General features: G+C 40.1%; 1 protein-coding gene across 1 annotated transcript; it reads right to left on the reverse strand.

Moving 5' to 3' along the window:
• Positions 1-2,044: 2,044 nt before the first annotated feature.
• On the reverse strand, positions 2,045-15,743 carry LOC133610601 (uncharacterized). The gene is made up of 2 exons (XM_061967017.2): positions 15,159-15,743; positions 2,045-5,700 (listed from the first exon to the last, which is right to left on the reverse strand). The coding sequence occupies exon 2, from the start codon at positions 5,648-5,650 to the stop codon at positions 4,139-4,141; it is 1,512 nt and encodes a 503-aa protein (XP_061823001.2). The 5' UTR covers positions 5,651-5,700; positions 15,159-15,743; the 3' UTR covers positions 2,045-4,138.
• Between the last annotated feature and the right edge of the window lie 1,910 nt (positions 15,744-17,653).

The following is a 17,653-nucleotide window of genomic DNA, read 5'->3' on the forward strand; positions in this document are numbered from 1 at the left end:
TATATACAGTCGTGGAATTAACACATTATTATGCCTAATTTGGACAACCAGGTATGGTGAAGATAAGGTCATTTTTTAAAAAATAAAATAAAATAAAATAAGACAAATAAATTAAAAACATTTTCTTGAATAAAAAAGAAAGTAAAACAATTACATAGAAACTAGTAATTAATGAAAATGAGTAAAATTAACTGTTAAAGGTTAGTACTATTAGTGGACCAGCAGCACGCACAATCATGTGTGCTTACGGACTGTATCCCTTGCAGACTGTATTGATATATATTGATATATTATGTAGGAACCAGAATATTAATAACAGAAAGAAACAACCCTTTTGTGTAAATGAGTGTGAATGAGTGTAAATGGGCTTTTTTTTTGGGTTGGTGCACTAATTGTAAGTGTATCTTGTGTTTTTTATGTTGATTTAATAAAAAAATAAATAAAAATTAAACTTTACCGATAAAAAAAACAAACGATACCGATAATTTCCGATATTACATTTTAAAGCATTTATCGGACATCTCTAATATCAATGCATGTACCTGACTAAACTAAAAGCACTAATCTAAAATATCTAATTTATAAATGTTAGAAGTATGTTAACAAGATTGTGTTACACACACAACACTAGCCACGTGTACATGGACCACATTTATTTGAACTTATCATCATTGGGATTAGAATGTTCTTGTATACATGGACCCTGACAAAATGATCTGAATATGACGTTCATTGTCATGCATCACACTTTACACATTTACTTTGACATGCGCAGAACCTCACGTAAAGGGAAAGGTGTGTTAATTGTGCTGTGGCGCCATCTGTTGGACGAGTTTGCTCACCGCAGGTGCTGAAGAAGCAGTAGACTCCCACTGCAAAACATGGCTTTGTGCATTCCTTCTCGTTATCACGGTATTTAGTTACCATGTTTTCCTTCTGTTCACTGCTTTGGTTGTACCACCGCTACGTCTCTATCTGGCTGTTATCTACCGCGCCCCTGGGCCCTATTTGGACTTTATCAGTGAATTTTCAGAGTTCGTTGCTACTCGAGTGACGCACGCAGATAATATAATTGTAATGGAGGATTTTAATATCCATATGAATACCCCGTCAGACCCTCCGTGTGTGGCGCACCCGACTATAATTGATAGCTGTGGTCTTACACAAATAATAAATGAACCCATACATTGCAACAGTAATAAGATAGACCTAGTCCTTGTCCGGGGTGGCACCACCTCCAAAGTTATGGTACTCCCGTATACTAAAGTAATGTCCGATCATTACCTTATAAAATTTGAAGTTCTGACTCATTGTCAACAAAGCTGCTAATAATCACTGCTTTATAGCAACTGTAACATAAATGCTATCAAAATTTCGACTCTTGCTGGCCAACTGCCTTTGGTAATGGCACCATTCCCAAATTATGTGGGCTCTATTGATAACCTCATTACCAAATTTGATGATGCCCTGCGCAACGCAATTGATAATATTGCACCGCTAAAGCTACAGAAGGCCCCTAAAAGGCATACCCCCGAGTTCATAGAAGAAACCAGAGCTCTTAAACTATCATGTAGAAAGCGGGAACGCAAATGGTATTCGACTTAACTTGAGGTTTTCCATCAAGCATCTAATGATAGTTTAATAACTTATGAACGCATGCTTCCCTTAGCTAAAACTAATTACTACTCCTATCTCATCCGCCTGAATAAAAGCGATCCTAAATATTTGTTCGGTACAGTTGCATCACTCTCCCAACAAGGGACTCCCCCCAGTAGCTCCTACCACTTGGCTGATGACTTTAGTGCTAAATATTATTAACTTATCACTTTCCACTGGCACTGTTCGCCGAGCATTCAAAAAAGGGGTTATTCATCCTCTGCTCAAAAGACCAAACCTCGATCCTGACCTCATGGTAAACTTCTGGCTGGTGTCCCACCTTCCCTTTATCTATATGATGTTTGCATTAGTTTATTTTCAACCTGTATACAATTACAGTGTATACTGTAGCGGCCCACTTGGATTAATGACACAAGATGCAGAGAGCTTCGACTGGTGCAACTTTAATTATCTCCTCCTTTTCTCCTCACAATTATGACACCGTGAAAACTATGAAGATGGCATAAAATACAAATGCCATCGTACCATATTTCCACAAACAATACATAAATCATGTTTACATTTTTAAACTTATATAAACAAATCTTTTTAGTAAACTTAAATAATGAATTTTCACATGAATGAAGCTTAATTACAAGTTACAGCTCTTATTTAAATAAAAATAATGACATTTTCCCGTTTGTTTTAAATGAAATTAACCACTTGTTTTACAAGAAATAAACCATTAGTCTCCTCCTACCTCCTTCCGCTTCCAAGGGCGCAAAGTTTACTCAGCTAGTTAGCTTAGCTTCCACACACAGCTCATAGTGACTCTCCTAAATGTGACATATAAACAACACAAACACGAGGCACAATAAAATAACCTCTCACAAATGTTCACACAGAATTTGACAAATATATATTTGTCAGCATGTTTTACCAGTCCTGGAGTAACGTGAGCATGCTGTTGATGTCAGACGGAACGGCAGCAGGAAGTCAAGCATCAGCAATAAAGGAAGTACCTTAATAAGAGTGGGCTCTTCAAAATAAAGGCACAAAAAAAACTAACATGACAGAACTGCATTTTTCTCATGAACAAAATGTTCTGCCATTTACATATACATCACATGTCTACTATTTCACATTCCAACATGTCTGAAAATGAGTAGGAAGAAACAGAGCTTATATCAATACATATACTTAACTGGAATGAAAACACCAAAAAAATGTAACCTAAAAATGGCAGAAGCATATTAACAAATACACTATATAGGCAAAAGTATTTGGCCACCTGCCCTGACTCACACATGAAGTTGAAGTGCCATCCCATTCCTAACCTATAGGGTTCATGATGATGTCCGTCCACCTTTTGCAGCTATTACAGCTTCAACTCTTCTGGGAAGGCTGTCCACAAGGTTGCGGAGTGTGTTTATAGGAATTTTTGATCATTCTTCCAAAAGCGAATTGGTGAGGTCACACACTGATGTTGGTCGAGAAGGCCTGGCTCTCAATCTCCGTTGTAATTAATCTCCAAGGTGTTCTATTGGGTTCAGGTCAGGACTCTGTGCAGGCCAGTCAAGCTCATCTACACCGGAATCTGTCATCCATGTCTTTATGGACCTTGCTTTGTGCACTGGTGCACAGTCATGTTGGAAGGGGAAGGGGCCCGCTCCAAACTGTTCCCACAACGTTGGGAGCATGGAATTGTCCAAAATGTTTTGATATCCTGGAGCATTCAAAGTTCCTTTCACTGGAACTAACTCCAACTCCTGAAAAACAACCCCACACCATAATTCCTCCTCCACCCAATTTCACACTCGGCACCATGCAGTCCGAAATGTACCGTTCTCCTGGCAACCTCCAAACCCAGACTCGTCCATCAGATTGCCAGATGGAAAAGCGTGATTCATCACTCCAGAGAACGCGTCTCCACTGCTCTAGAGTCCAGTGGCGACGTGCTTTACACCACTGCATCCGACGCTTTGCATTGGACTTGGTGATGTATGGCTTAGATACAGCTGCTCGGCCATGGAAATCGATTCCATGAAGCTCTCTGTGTACTGTATGTGGGCTAATTGGAAGGTCACATGAAGTTTGGAGCTCTGTAGCAACTGACTGTGCAGGAAGTCGGCGACCTCTTTGCACTATGCTCTTCAGCATCCATTGACCCCTCTGTCAGTTTACGTGGCCTACCACTTGGTGGCTGAGTTCCTGTTGTTCCCAAACTCTTCCATGTTCTTATGATAAAGCTGACAGTTGACTTTGGAATATTTAGGAGCGAGGAACTTTCACAACTGGATTTGTTGCACAGATGGCATCCTATGACAGTTCCGAGCTGGAAGTCACTGAGCTCCTGAGAGCGGCCCATTCTTTCACAAATGTTTGTAGAAACAGTCTCCATGCCTAAGTGCTTGATTTTATACACCTGTGGCCGGGCGAAGTGATTAGGACACCTGATTCTGATCATTTGGATGGGTGGCCAAATTCTTTTGGCAATATAGTGTATGTGCTAATGTTGTTACACAAGTTCTGTAAGTTTATTTCAAATCTTGCAGCTTAATTTGCTGCTGCTGTTCTCACCAGCACACGTGTGTTTCTTACACTGGTACTCGTAAGAGAATCTTTCCCCACACACACTGCAACTCAACGATTTCTCTCCAGTGTGTGTTCTCATGTGTACTATTAGGGTTCTTTGTTGACAAAAGCTCTTGTTGCAGTTTAGACATGTATAAGGCTTTTCACTAGTGTGTGTTCTCATGTGTATTTTAAAATCGCCAGTTCGTGTAAAACCTCTATTACAGATTGAACAAGAAAAAGTTTTTTCACCAGTGTGTATTCTCTTGTGTGTTTTCATATCACTAATGCGTGTAAAACCTTTACCGCAGATTGAACAGGAAAAAGGTTTTTCTCCAGTATGTATCCTCATGTGTATTTTTAAATCACAAGTTCGTGTAAAACTTTTACCACATACTGAACAAGAAAAAGGTTTTTCTCCAGCATGTATTCTCATGTGTACTTTTAAATAGCAAGTTTGTGTAAATTCTTTACCACACACTGAACAAGAAATTGTTTTTTCTCCAGTGTGTATTCTCATGTGTCTTTTCAAATCATTAGCTCGTGTAAAACCTTTACCACATACTGAGCAGGAAAAGGGGTTTTCTCCAGTGTGCCTTGTCATGTGTGTTTTCAAATGTTGCCTTAGAGTAAAATCTTTACCGCACATTGAACAAGAAAAAGGTTTTTCTCCAGTGTGTATTCTCATGTGTTCTTTCAGCATACATTTATGAGCAAAACCCTTACTACATTCTGTGCACGAAAAAGGTTTTTTTGCAGTGTGTGTTACCATGTGTGTTTTCAAATTGTATTTTTGAGTAAAATCTTTAGCACAGATTGAACAGGAAAAAGGTTTTTCTCCAGTGTGTGTTCTCATGTGTGTTTTCAGACGACAATTGTGATTGAAAGTTTTGTCACAGTAAGAACATTTAAAGCGTGTGTTGTCAGTGGGACATGTCTTATCAGCTTTAGAGTCTTCATCATCAGTGTCAGGAGAGTGTGACGTTGTGTCGTCACTATCTGATAGTGGAGCTAAGAGCTTGTCTGCTTGTGATCCTCCACAGTGGTCTTCTGTTGTCATGTGTTGAGTTGAGCTGCTGCTTGAAGGATCCACCTCTCTCTTCTCCTCACTTTCACTTTTGACTTCATCATCTTCACTCTTCACAATCACACCAGTCACTGGCATCTTGGTGACATGAACCTCCTCCAGTCCTTCAACATGCTCTCCCTCCTTACTGATGCTGTGTTCCTCCTCTTCTTCTTTAATGTGAGCGGAGCTATGACTCCTCTTTCTCTGTACTGTGAAGGAGGGCTGTGACTCCTTTTCCTCCTTAATGTAAAATGTATGTGGCTCATCCTCCTCTTTAATGCGGGGCTGCTTTGGCTCCTCCTCTTCCCCTTTAATATGGCGGTACTGCGGCTCCTCCTCTTCCTCTTTTATTTGTGAGGGCTCCTCTTCTTTCACTTTTATATAGAGGGGCTGGGACTCATCCTGCTCCATCCTTGAGGTCTACTATTACTGCTCAAGGAGAAGATGTTCTTCACAGATGTCTGCAGGACATAAGCAGAAAAACATGCTTTAGAAACATCCAGCCTTACTCAGTCACATGAGACATTGTCCTGCATATGTTCTGATAAAGTCTTTGAAGATCTCATCAGTCACCACGCAGACATTCAAGATGTCATAACCATACCGTACATCAGGGAATCACAGAAGCAATAAAATGAGTCATGAAAAAAAACAAAGTAACACCAGCAGTAAAACCTTACATGCAAATATGACAGCTGCTTGCACACCAGAAGCAGAACATAAAACAGGACTAAAAAATTAAAACCTACTTTTCAGAATCCTGAAGCCTGGCTAGCCTGTTTGTAATAGTGGTTTAAGATAATAGATGTAACAAATCAATGTTTACATTTGCCACATTTACAAGTTCAACATGTGTTTTACTTTTGTAAAGGGGAACTGAACTTATGTTTTTTTTAATTTTGTCTATCATTAATAATCCTTATGAGAAACAAGAAAAGATATGATCATTTTTTTGCATTCTAATTTGTAACAATCGGCTCTTTCTAGGTCAGGGGTCGGCAACCTTTACCACTCAAAGAGCCATTTTGACCAGTTACACAAATTAAAGAAAACAATGGGAGCCACAAAAATCTTTTGAAATTTAAAAGGAAATCACACTGCATACAAAGTTTTTTTTTGCTTTGTGCTATGTATAAACCAAGGGTCTCAGACACACAGCCCACACCTGTTAGTGCAGCCCGCAAGTTTTATATGAATGGGGGGGGGGGGGGGGGGGGGTTGTATAATGTAGCCCAGAAGAGTCAGGGCTGCATGGGATTCTGGGTATTTGTTCTGTTGTGTTTATGTTGTGTTAAAGGGGAACATTATCACAATTTCAGAAGGGTTAAAACCATTAAAAATCAGTTCCCAGTGGCTTATTTTATTTTTCGAAGTTTTTTTCAAAATGTTACCCATCACGCAATATCCCTAAAAAAGCTTCAAAGTGCCTGATTTTATCCATCGTTATATACACCCGTCCATTTTCCTGTGACGTCACACAGTGATGCGAATACAAGCAAACATGGCGGATAGAACAGCAAGGTATAGCGACAATAGCTCGAATTCAGACTCGGATTTCAGCGGCTTAAGCGATTCAACAGATTACGCATGTATTGAAACGGATGGTTGTAGTGTGGAGGCAGGTAGCAAAAACGAAATTGAAGAAGAAACTGAAGCTATTGAGCCATATCGGTTTGAACCGTATGCAAGCGAAACCGACGAAAACGACACGACAGCCAGCGACACGGGAGAAAGCGAGGACGATTTCGGCGATCGCCTTCTAACCAACGATTGGTATGTGTTTGTTTGGCATTAAAGGAAACTAACAACTATGAACTAGGTTTACAGCATATGAAATACATTTGGCAACAACATGCACTTTGAGAGTGCAGACAGCCCATTTCAGGCGCGCTAAGAACATATATTTTTCCACGATTTCAGCACTCAGGTTAACCATACCTAAATAGACACAAAATACTGCATTACACAAGACTACCCGAATGTACTCGAATGATTGAAAAAAATGAATGTTTTTAAGCTAAATTATTGGTAAACACAGTTTATGTATAATAATTTACGTAAAACCGCGAGTAATGAATAAAGTTTTCATCAATTAATATATTCTGTAGACATACCCTCATCCGCTCTCTTTTCCTGAAAGCTGATCTGTCCAGTTTTGGAGTTGATGTCAGCAGGCCAGGGAAGCTAGGGTCGATATTCTTCTCTTGATCATCTTCGGTGGCATAAGGGACGGTAGAAGCAGTGTGAGCCAAGACATCCAGGGGGTTTAGCTCGCTCGTCTGCGGGAACAAACTACCGCCATTGCTTGCCATGCTACCGAGGTCCTTTGTCCCTGAATAGATCACGCACTCCGGCAGATTCAATGGGGGTCTGGCGGCAGATTTCTTTGACTTTATCGTTGGAAATGCATCTGCTTTGAGTGTTGCAGGATATCCACACATTCTTGCCATCTCTGTCGTAGCATAGCTTTCGTCGGTAAAGTGTGCGGAACAAACGACTGACCATTTCGTCGGCTTTCCCCACAGCCTCGTATTTTGAACAAATTTCGTCCAATTTCTTGCCACTTTCGCATCTTTGGGCCACTGGAGCAACTTGAATCCGTCCCTGTTCGTGTTGTTACACCCTCCGACAACACACCGACGAAAGTGAGAAAATGGCGGGTTGCTTCCCGATGTGACGTCACAAGAGCGAATAATAGAAAGGCGTTTAATTCGCCAAAATTCACCCATTTAGAGTTCGGAAATCGGTTAAAAAAATATATGGTCTTTTTTTCTGCAACATCAAGGTATATATTGACGCTTACATAGGTCTGGTGATAATGTTCCCCTTTAAGGTGCAGATGTTCTCCCGAAATGTGTTTGTCATTCTTGTTTGGTTTTGGTTCAAAGTGTGGCGCATTATTAGTAAGAGTGTTAAAGTTTTTTATATGGCCACCGTCAGTGTAACCTGTGTGGCTGTTGACCAAGTATGCCTTGCTGTCACTTAAGTGTGCAAGCAGAGGATGCATATGATAAGAGGATGTGCTGGCAAGCTGTTTGTACAGATTGTAGAGAGTGCCAAGTGCTGTACCATCATGACACGCCCTTATTATTATTGTAAGGGTGAAAATTGGAGAATATTAATCACAAGAGGCACTGAAATCCGGAAGTCTCCCGGGAAAATCGGGAGGGTCGGCAAGTATGCAGCTGAGCCGCATCAGAGTGATCAAAGAGCCGCATGCGGCTCCGGAGCCGCGGGTTGCCGACCCCTGTTCTAGGTGGATAGCAATGCAGTTAATTGGAGTTATCCATTCTGCCTCTTAAAACGCATCCGAAAAACGCCAACAATACTCCATTTACATCTTGAGACCTGAATATTAACCATGTGTTAGCAATATTGTTATTCTAAGCACTTATGCAGACAAACTACTTTTAGCCATGATCACAGAGAGCTAGCTAGCTTGTGCAGCTAGTGAGCTACAGTGTTGACATAGCCTACTGAGCTGGAAAGATGGTGCTTCTTGATCGCTTCTAAATCGGTAAAAGTCAATTCTAGATTATAAATCATGTCTCTCACCTGCAGGGTTGCCCCTTAATATGATTGTGACGGCCCGCCACAGCAAAGTAAAATCCGACACACTTTAAAAATGAGGTTTTTTTTAAACTTGCAAGTAGGGCTGGGCGATATATCGATATACGTGATATATCACGGGTTTGTCTCTGTGCAATATAGAAAATGACTATATCGTGATATTCGAGTATGCGTTCTCACATAGTTGCTTTTAGCTGCTGGCATTACACTACAGGCTCTCCTCGCTCTTTCCCGTCTCTCCTTCTCACAGACAGACAAGCGCAGCTTCTACACACGTCACATACTGTCACGTCATACGTCACATACGTATACGCCCTCGCGCATTAAAGAGGTAGCAGCAAGGCTAACGTTAGCTGTGATGCTAGCGTCGCCGTGTGAGCGATAATACGAGCGAAAGAAGGTGCAAATCTGGTAACAAATGAAGGAATAATTAATTCCCCCCAAAAACAGCAGGGGGTCCATCGTCTGGCGGTGGTTTGGCTTCAAGTGGGAATATGTCGAACAGACAACCGTAATTTGTCAAGTGTGGGGCGAAAGCGTTGCTATAAAAAGTAGCATTACTGCTAATATGTAGCGTCATTTGAAAAGTCACCCGCTAGAGAATGAACAGTGCTTACTCCGCATGTCAACATCTCCGTTTGGTAGCACACGCCCACACCATCAAAATGCCGAGGCAAACATTTCCAGATCAACACCGTATGAAAAAAATTGTGATTTTTTTCAATTGTGATTTCCTTTTCTGCATGAAAGTTCTAAAGGCCTACTGAAATGCGATGTTCTTATTTAAACGGGGATAGCAGGTCCATTCTATGTGTCATACTTGATCATTTCGCGATATTGCCATATTTTTTGCTGAAAGGATTTAGTAGAGAACATCGACGATAAAGTTCGCAACTTTTGGTCGCTGATAAAAAAGCCTTGCCTGTACTGGAAGTAGCAGAAGATATGCGCGTGACGTCACAGGTTGTGGAGCTCCTCACATCCGCACATTGTTTACAATCATGGCCACCAGCAGCGAGAGCGATTCGGACCGAGAAAGCGACGATTTCCCCATTAATTTGAGCGAGGATGAAAGATTTGTGGATGAGGAAAATGAGAGTGAAGGACTAGAGGGCAGTGGGAGCGATTCAGATAGGGAAGATGCTGTGAGAGGCGGGTGGGATCTGATATTCAGCTGGGAATGACTAAAACAGTAAATAAACACAAGACATATATATACTCTATTAGCCACAACACAACCAGGCTTATATTTAATATGCCACAAATTAATAACGCATAACAAACACCTCCCCCCTCCCGTCCATATAACCCGCCAATACAACTCAAACACCTGCACAACACACTCAATCCCACAGCCCAAAGTACCGTTCACCTACCCAAAGTTCATACAGCACATATATTTCCCCAAATTCCCCAAAGTTACGTACGTGACATGCACATAGCGGCACGTACGTACGGGCAAGCGATCAAATGTTTGGAAGCCGCAGCTGCTTGCGTACTCACGGTACCGCGTCTGCGCATCCAACTCAAAGTCCTCCTGGTAAGAGTCTCTGTTGTCCCAGTTCTCCACAGGCCAATGGTAAAGATTGACTGTCATCTTCCGGGAATGTAAACAATGAAACACCGGCTGTGTTTGTGTTGCTGCAGTCGGCCGCAATACACCGCTTCCCACCTACAGCTTTCTTCTTTGCTGTCTCCATTGTTCATTGAACAAATTGCAAAAGATTCACCAACACAGATGTCCAGAATACTGTGGAATTTTGCGATAAAAACAGAGGACTTAATAGCTGGCCACCATGCTGTCCCAAAATGTCCTCCACAATCCGTGACGTCACGCGCTGACGTCATCATACCGAGACGTTTTCAGCAGGATATTTTGCGCAAAATTTAAAATTGCACTTTAGTAAGCTAACCCGGCCGTATTGGCATGTGTTGCAATGTTAAGATTTCATCATTGATATATAAACTATCAGACTGCGTGGTCGGTAGTAGTGGGTTTCAGTAGGCCTTTAAAGTAGCATATATTAATGCAGTATGAAGAAGAATGTTTTAATGTAGACACATTGAATCATCATACTGCTGTGATTATATGCATCAAGTGTTCATTCAAGGCTAAGGCAAAATATCGAGATATACATCGTGTATCGCGATATGGCCTTAAAATATCGCGATATTAAAAAAAGGCCATATCGCCCAGCCCTACTTGCAAGTTAAATATAACGTGATGTAGCCTCCAAAAGAAGTCACACAATGTCAGACGCTCTTCTTAATTTTTATTGCCAATCTTTTGCTTATTCCAATTCTAACATGTATTTCCTCTCGTGCACACACTCCTGTCTACTTCACTCCCAGACACACAACAACACTTCCTCATTCTTCGTCAATCACCTTTCAGAGACAGTGTGTTCACGGATTGATTGTGCAATGTGCACATATTAAGAAGACTTTTAAGGAAAAAAATGCAGTTGAAGCAGCAACAATATCACTATACTGATTTTAAACATAAAGTACACACGACACATGATCGTACATGTAATATATCACTGTATTGATTTTAAACATGAGGTACACATGATTTTACATGTAATATATCATTATATTGATTTTAAATATAATGTACACATAGGGTGTCTCAAGGCAAACAGGTCCTAGATGAGGGACCAGACAAAGAGCAGCTCAAAGACCTCTATGAAAAAACAAACTCTAGGACTGAGATTTTCCTTGCCTGAATGCGGGTTAACGAGGCCCCCCTATGGAGCCAGGCCTGAAGGTGGGACTCAATAGCGAGCACCTGGTGGCCGGGCCTGTCCCCATGGTGCCCGGCTGGGCACAGCTTGAAGGGGCAACGTGGGTCCCCCCTCCAATGGGCTCACCACTCATAGAAGGGGCCATAAAGGTCGGGTGCAATGTGGACTGGGCTACAGCCAAAGACAGGGCCCTTGGCGGTCCGATTCTCGGTGACGGAATCTTGCTCCTGGGACGGCTGGATCTAGTTGGACTCACTTTGACGTACAACAAGGGCTCTGGAACTAGTCCTCTCGAGAGGGGCTGGACTCAACTCTGGCATTACAAGTAGTGAAAGGCGACGGGCGGGGGAGGCAATACATGTTGCCCTGTGGCTCAGAGCCTGTACATTCCAGTTTAACCCAGTGGAAGACAGGGTAGCTTCACTCTGCCTTCGGGTGGGTATACCGTTGTTTGTGCTTACGGACTAAACAGCAGTTCAGAGTACCTGCCCTTTTGGATTCGCTCGAGAGAGAACTGGAGAGTGCTGCCCTAGGTGATTCCCTTGTTCTGTTGAGGGACTTTAACGCTCACATTGGCAATGACAGTGAAACCTGGAGAGGCGTGTTTGGGAGAAACAGCCGCCCTGATCTGAATCACAGTGTTTTGTTATTGGACTTTTGTGGACGTCACAGACGGTCTATAACGAAGTAATCCACACAACTGGCAAGATAGTCCAGAAAAATAGAAACCAAGGTAATCCCCAGTCGGGGCACGATCTGTCTTTTCCTTCGGATTTAAAACTCCTTCCATCAATCCACAGAGCCTTTGCTGCATAATGAATGAACTCAGAGACATTCAAAAGTTTTGTTTTCATGATTCTCTGTCCTAAAATTATTTCGAAAAAAACTCTCTGCCGTCTGTTTTTCTTTAATTCGGACCTGCCACCAACTGATACATTCTTTGCTGTAGCGCAGGGGTAGGGAACCTATGGCTCTCGAGCCAGATGTGGCTCTTTTGATGACTGCATCTGGCTCTCAGATAAATCTTAGCTGACATTGCTTAACACCATAAGTAATGAATAATTCCGGAGGTAATGACAGTGTTAAAAATAACGTTCAAAATATAAAACATTCTCATGCATTTTAATCGATCCATCCGTTTTCTACCGCACCTGTTCAAGAAGTCGCATTAATGGTATTTATTTATTATTGGTTAGCTTCAGAATAACAATGTTATTAAAAAGAATAAGAGACTTATTGTACACTAAAAATGTTGGTCTTACTTGAAAATGCACACATTTAGTTGTATTCAGTGTTACAAAATATTATATGACTCTTACGGAAATACACTTTTTAAAATATTTGGCTTTCATGGCTCTCTCAGCCCAAAAGGTTCCCGACCCCTGTTGTAGCGTCATGTTTGTAGTGCAATCCAAGATCATATCTTGATGCTGTTTTCTATCTACCATCTACCCATTAGAGACATGATATTTCTAATCTGTCCAAATATTACAGCGGACATCACAACATAGCTTGGCTCTTAACTTGTTAGACGCCGAGTGAGACGTCATATAGGTCAACTGGAAAAAAAAGAAATTAACTGTGCCCCCCCCCGTGTATGGGAGGCACATGACGTATGACCAATAGTCGCATTAGAGAAAGTGCATGGACACTTGGACTTCACACGCAGGTGTGAAAATACAAAAAAAACTTACTATTTGAGACACCAGACTAATCTAGTGCATGTAAATGTAGTGACTCACACACCCTCTACCCAAATTTGGTACATATCTCAAATACATAAGCCAGTCATTAGATATATATTTTTAAGTAACACATGAATTGTTTTCCCTCGTAATATAATTCAGTTAATGAAAAAGTAATTTCTTTAGTAATTCAATTAATTTTTTTGTTATGTAGCAAGACACTATAATTAATTAAAATAATTTACCACCACTAAGATGGGTGAATGAAAAAAAAAGCATGCGTTTATTCACTTGACTTTCTAAAACTATAGACTTCTTCATATTTTGCTTATTTATTTGCATACAATGTATAATACTATATTGGCCCTGCGATGAGGCGGCGACTTGTGCAGGGTGTACCCCGCCTTTTGCCCGAATACAGCTGAGATAGGCTTCAGCACCCCCCGCGACCCTGAAAGGGACAAGCGGTAGAAAATGGATGGATGGATGAATGATATAATACTATATTTTATTAATTCTATTAAAGACAGAAGTTTTAAGTTTTCACTATTAATCTCAATGTTGGAGATAATTATTTGCATGCAATGTGCAATATTACATTTTTGTTAACAAAAGTATTTTATTTAAGTCTGTTACTTTTGTTTTTTGAAAATTATTCCCTAAAAAGTACTATTTATATCTGGTCTAAGAAGAAGAACATTATTTCAATTAGAATTCTACTAAAAGTAAAATGCAGTGTAATTTCAATTTACTAGTTTTTGATCAAATACAAGAACAACCCATTTTGAATTCAGACTATCTTTGAATCTCAGTAAAACTAAAATAATGCTATTTGGTAACAGTAGAAAAGAGCATCATACACGAACACAAATAGACGGAGTAGATATTGAAAGGGTAAAAGAAACCTGATTTTTGGGAGTATTAATAGATGATAAAATGAACTAGAAATCTCATATACAACATAAGGTGGCAAGAAACATTTCACTAATGAATAAAGCAAAATACATCCTGGGCCAAAAACCACTTCATATTCTCTACTGGTCGCTAATGTTACCATATCTGAGTTATTGTGCAGAAATATGGGGAAATAACTACAAATGTGCGCTACATTCACTAACGGTGTTACAAAAAAGATCAATTAGAATAATACATAATGTTGGATATAGAGAACATACAAACACTTTATCGAGACAAAAATATTAAAGTTAAGTGATTTGGTAAAATTGCAAACAGCTAAAATGATGTACAAAGCAAACTACAACCTGCTACCAAAGAATGTAGAACAATTCTTCTCAATTAAAGAGGAGAAATATAACCTTAGAGGACAATCTCATTGAAAACATGTGTATGCATGTACAACACTTAGAACCTTTAGCATGTCAGTATGTGGGATTAAATTATGGAATGTATTAAGTAAAGAAGTTAAACATTGTACTGATATGATCCAGTTTAAGAGGTTGTTCAAATTAATAGTGCTTACAAAGTACAAAGAAGAATACTTATGAGAAACACTTCCAAACTGATTGAAAATAAGGTATTCTTCATCTCAGTATGTGTATCATGACCGACTTAATTATATATTACAAAACTGCTGTATTACTCATTCACGGATATCATTTTGCTATAAAAAAAAAAGGGTCAGTAAATGAATGTATATATTTGCAAACGCTCTGAAGTGGGAAAGGGGTAGGATTAAATAAGCTTTGCTTCTTCCTACTCCTTTTCGGACATGATGTAAAGTGAAATAATATGTAATTGTGTGATGTATTATACTGTAAGTGTGTTAATGTTCGAAATAAAACAAAGAAAGAAAGAATTATCCCTGTCAAATCGTAAATCGTAATGCTCGTCAAACTTGTCGTAAAACGTTCCTATTAATGAAAATAGACATTTGTGTGATTATCACTGTGCACCAACCTGAGAAGCAGCTAAATGGAATGGAATGACGCACCAAAGACGTTCCTTTTTCCGACATCCATCCGGCGAAGAAGCGGAAGTTCCTTCAACCATAGAAGTCCGGCATGCGCGGCGCGCGCTAAAACATTTGGTTCCGTTTCCCCGTATTAATGTTTTGTTTCACACCAAATATTACAATAATTACTCCGGTTCCTCACAACAATATTAGACCGTAGAGCTGCGTGATATACCGGTATTATAGTTAATACCAGTATATTTTGTAAAGCGATACGTTGATTGGCAACACTAATGGCCCTAGTGTGTGAATGTGAGTGTGAATGTTGTCTGTCTGTCTGTGTTGGCCCTGTAATGAGGTGGCGACTTGTCCAGGGTGTACCCTGCCTTCCGCCCGATTGTAGCTGAGATAGGCTCCAGCACCCCCCGCGACCCCGAAAGGGATAAGCGGTAGGAAATGGATGGTTGGATATGTATTTGGGATAGTATCGCTATACCGGCATATAATATATTTTCACGCTACGTTACAGCCGCTTGCTGTCCTCGCGCCTGACAGGCACGCCCCTTGTATGTTTATTGACGCGTTTTAATTTTTTTAATTTAATTATTTATTGACGCTTCTATGTGATTCACTATGACGCGCAGGACGTGCTGTGCCTGCGCATCATACTTTTTTTTTTTTAAGAACGGTGCGGTTCCGACTTCGAGTCCAGACCTAAAGAAGATATTAACAGGGGCGTCACTAGCTTTTAAGGACAGGGGGGGCTTAGCCCCCAGGAGATGCACAGGATGCAAGCGAACGTAGCGCACGAGCACAAAACTTCACAAACGGCTAACAAAGACTTAGAAATTATTCATTGTTATTATTATTATTTCAGTCGGTTTATTTTCAATCTGTGTTCAGTACAACAACAAACATGGGTTTGCACAGTGACATTTTGTTTACAGCATCGAATAACAATTACTTGCATGATCCTTCAAGATACACTGAAACACAATGAAAGTCGTGGCATTAGCCTCTATGTTATTAATTCACAACATAGAGGCTATGCCACGACTTTTGCTCACAATACAATAATTGTTTGTTCCCAAATATTTTCACGTTGCACAGATTACATTTTGGGCACATATGTGACTAAAATGGTTGTAAATTCAAGCCCTGGAAATATTACTTAATTACTTGAATTAGAGTAATATATGGATCGGGATAATTTGGCTTAAAAATAATATATTTATATATATATATATATATATATATATATATATATATATATATATATATATATATATATATATATATATATATATATATATATATATATATATATTATGGCAAGCCGTTAAGGAAATTAAATATATATGGAAGTCTGAATAGAAATGAGAAATGTTTATATATACTGTAAATAAGAAAGACTTAGAGTCTGTCTGCTGATCTGAAAAACAGCCAAAGCTGTCAAAGAGCTGAGGGACCATCTTCAAAGTGCAATGCTGAAACATCCATCCATCCATTTTCTACCGCTTATTCCCTTTGGGGTCGCGGGGGGCGCTGGAGCCTATCTCAGCTACAATCGGGCGGAAGGCGGTGTACACCCTGGACAAGTCGCCACCTCATCGCAGGGCCAACACAGATAGACAGACAACATTCACACTCACATCCACACACTAGGGCCAATTTAGTGTTGCCAATCAACTTATCCCCAGGTGAAACAAATAATGCAAATAATAAAATGTAACTTCCAGGGCTTGAGATTAACGCAGTCTCGTCGTCCCGGGGACGGTAAAAAAAAATGCACAGGACGAAATGAAATGCTCCCCGGGACGATGGCTTTTAACCATTTTTTTTCTTTTTCTTTTTATGTATTTAATCATTTTACATTTTATATTAAATGTCTTGTTTTTTCCTCCCTCTGAAAATCCTATGAAATGTTTAACAAGCCATCCTATAATGATACAACAGCTATTAAGGCGCACTACATAAAATAAACGTAATGTTATTAATATCAGTACTACGGACACCATTAACCAAAATTCCTCAAAACAGCCCACTACCTATAATATGGGCTTTTTAAACATCAGATCATTGTCTCCCAAAACCTCATTAGAGACAACAATCTTAACGTCATTGGTCTCAGCGAAACCTGGCTAAAACCAGATGAATTTTTCCCGCTTAACGAGGCATCTCCTCCTAACTATACGAGTGCACATATTGCCTGTCCCCTTAAAAGGGGTGGAGGGGGTGCAATTATATTCAATGAAAACCTTAACCTTACCCCTAACCTAAGTAATAAATATAAATCATTTGCGGTGCTTACTATGAGGTCTGTCACTTCGCTACGTCTCTATCTGGCTGTTATCTACAGCGCCCCTGGGCCCTATTTGGACTTTATCAGTGAATTTTCAGAGTTTGTTGCTACTCGAGTGACGCACGCAGATAATATAATTGTAATGGAGGATTTTAATATCCATATGAATACCCCGTCAGACCCTCCGTGTGTGGCGCG

This window comes from Nerophis lumbriciformis, linkage group LG11 (genome assembly GCF_033978685.3).
Source record: "Nerophis lumbriciformis linkage group LG11, RoL_Nlum_v2.1, whole genome shotgun sequence".
In the NCBI taxonomy this organism is placed as follows: domain Eukaryota; kingdom Metazoa; phylum Chordata; class Actinopteri; order Syngnathiformes; family Syngnathidae; genus Nerophis; species Nerophis lumbriciformis.

Excerpts from the sequence above, each read along its gene's own strand:
- LOC133610601 (XM_061967017.2), bottom strand. The coding sequence starts at position 5,650 with ATGGAGCAGGATGAGTCCCAGCCCCTCTATATAAAAGTGAAAGAAGAG.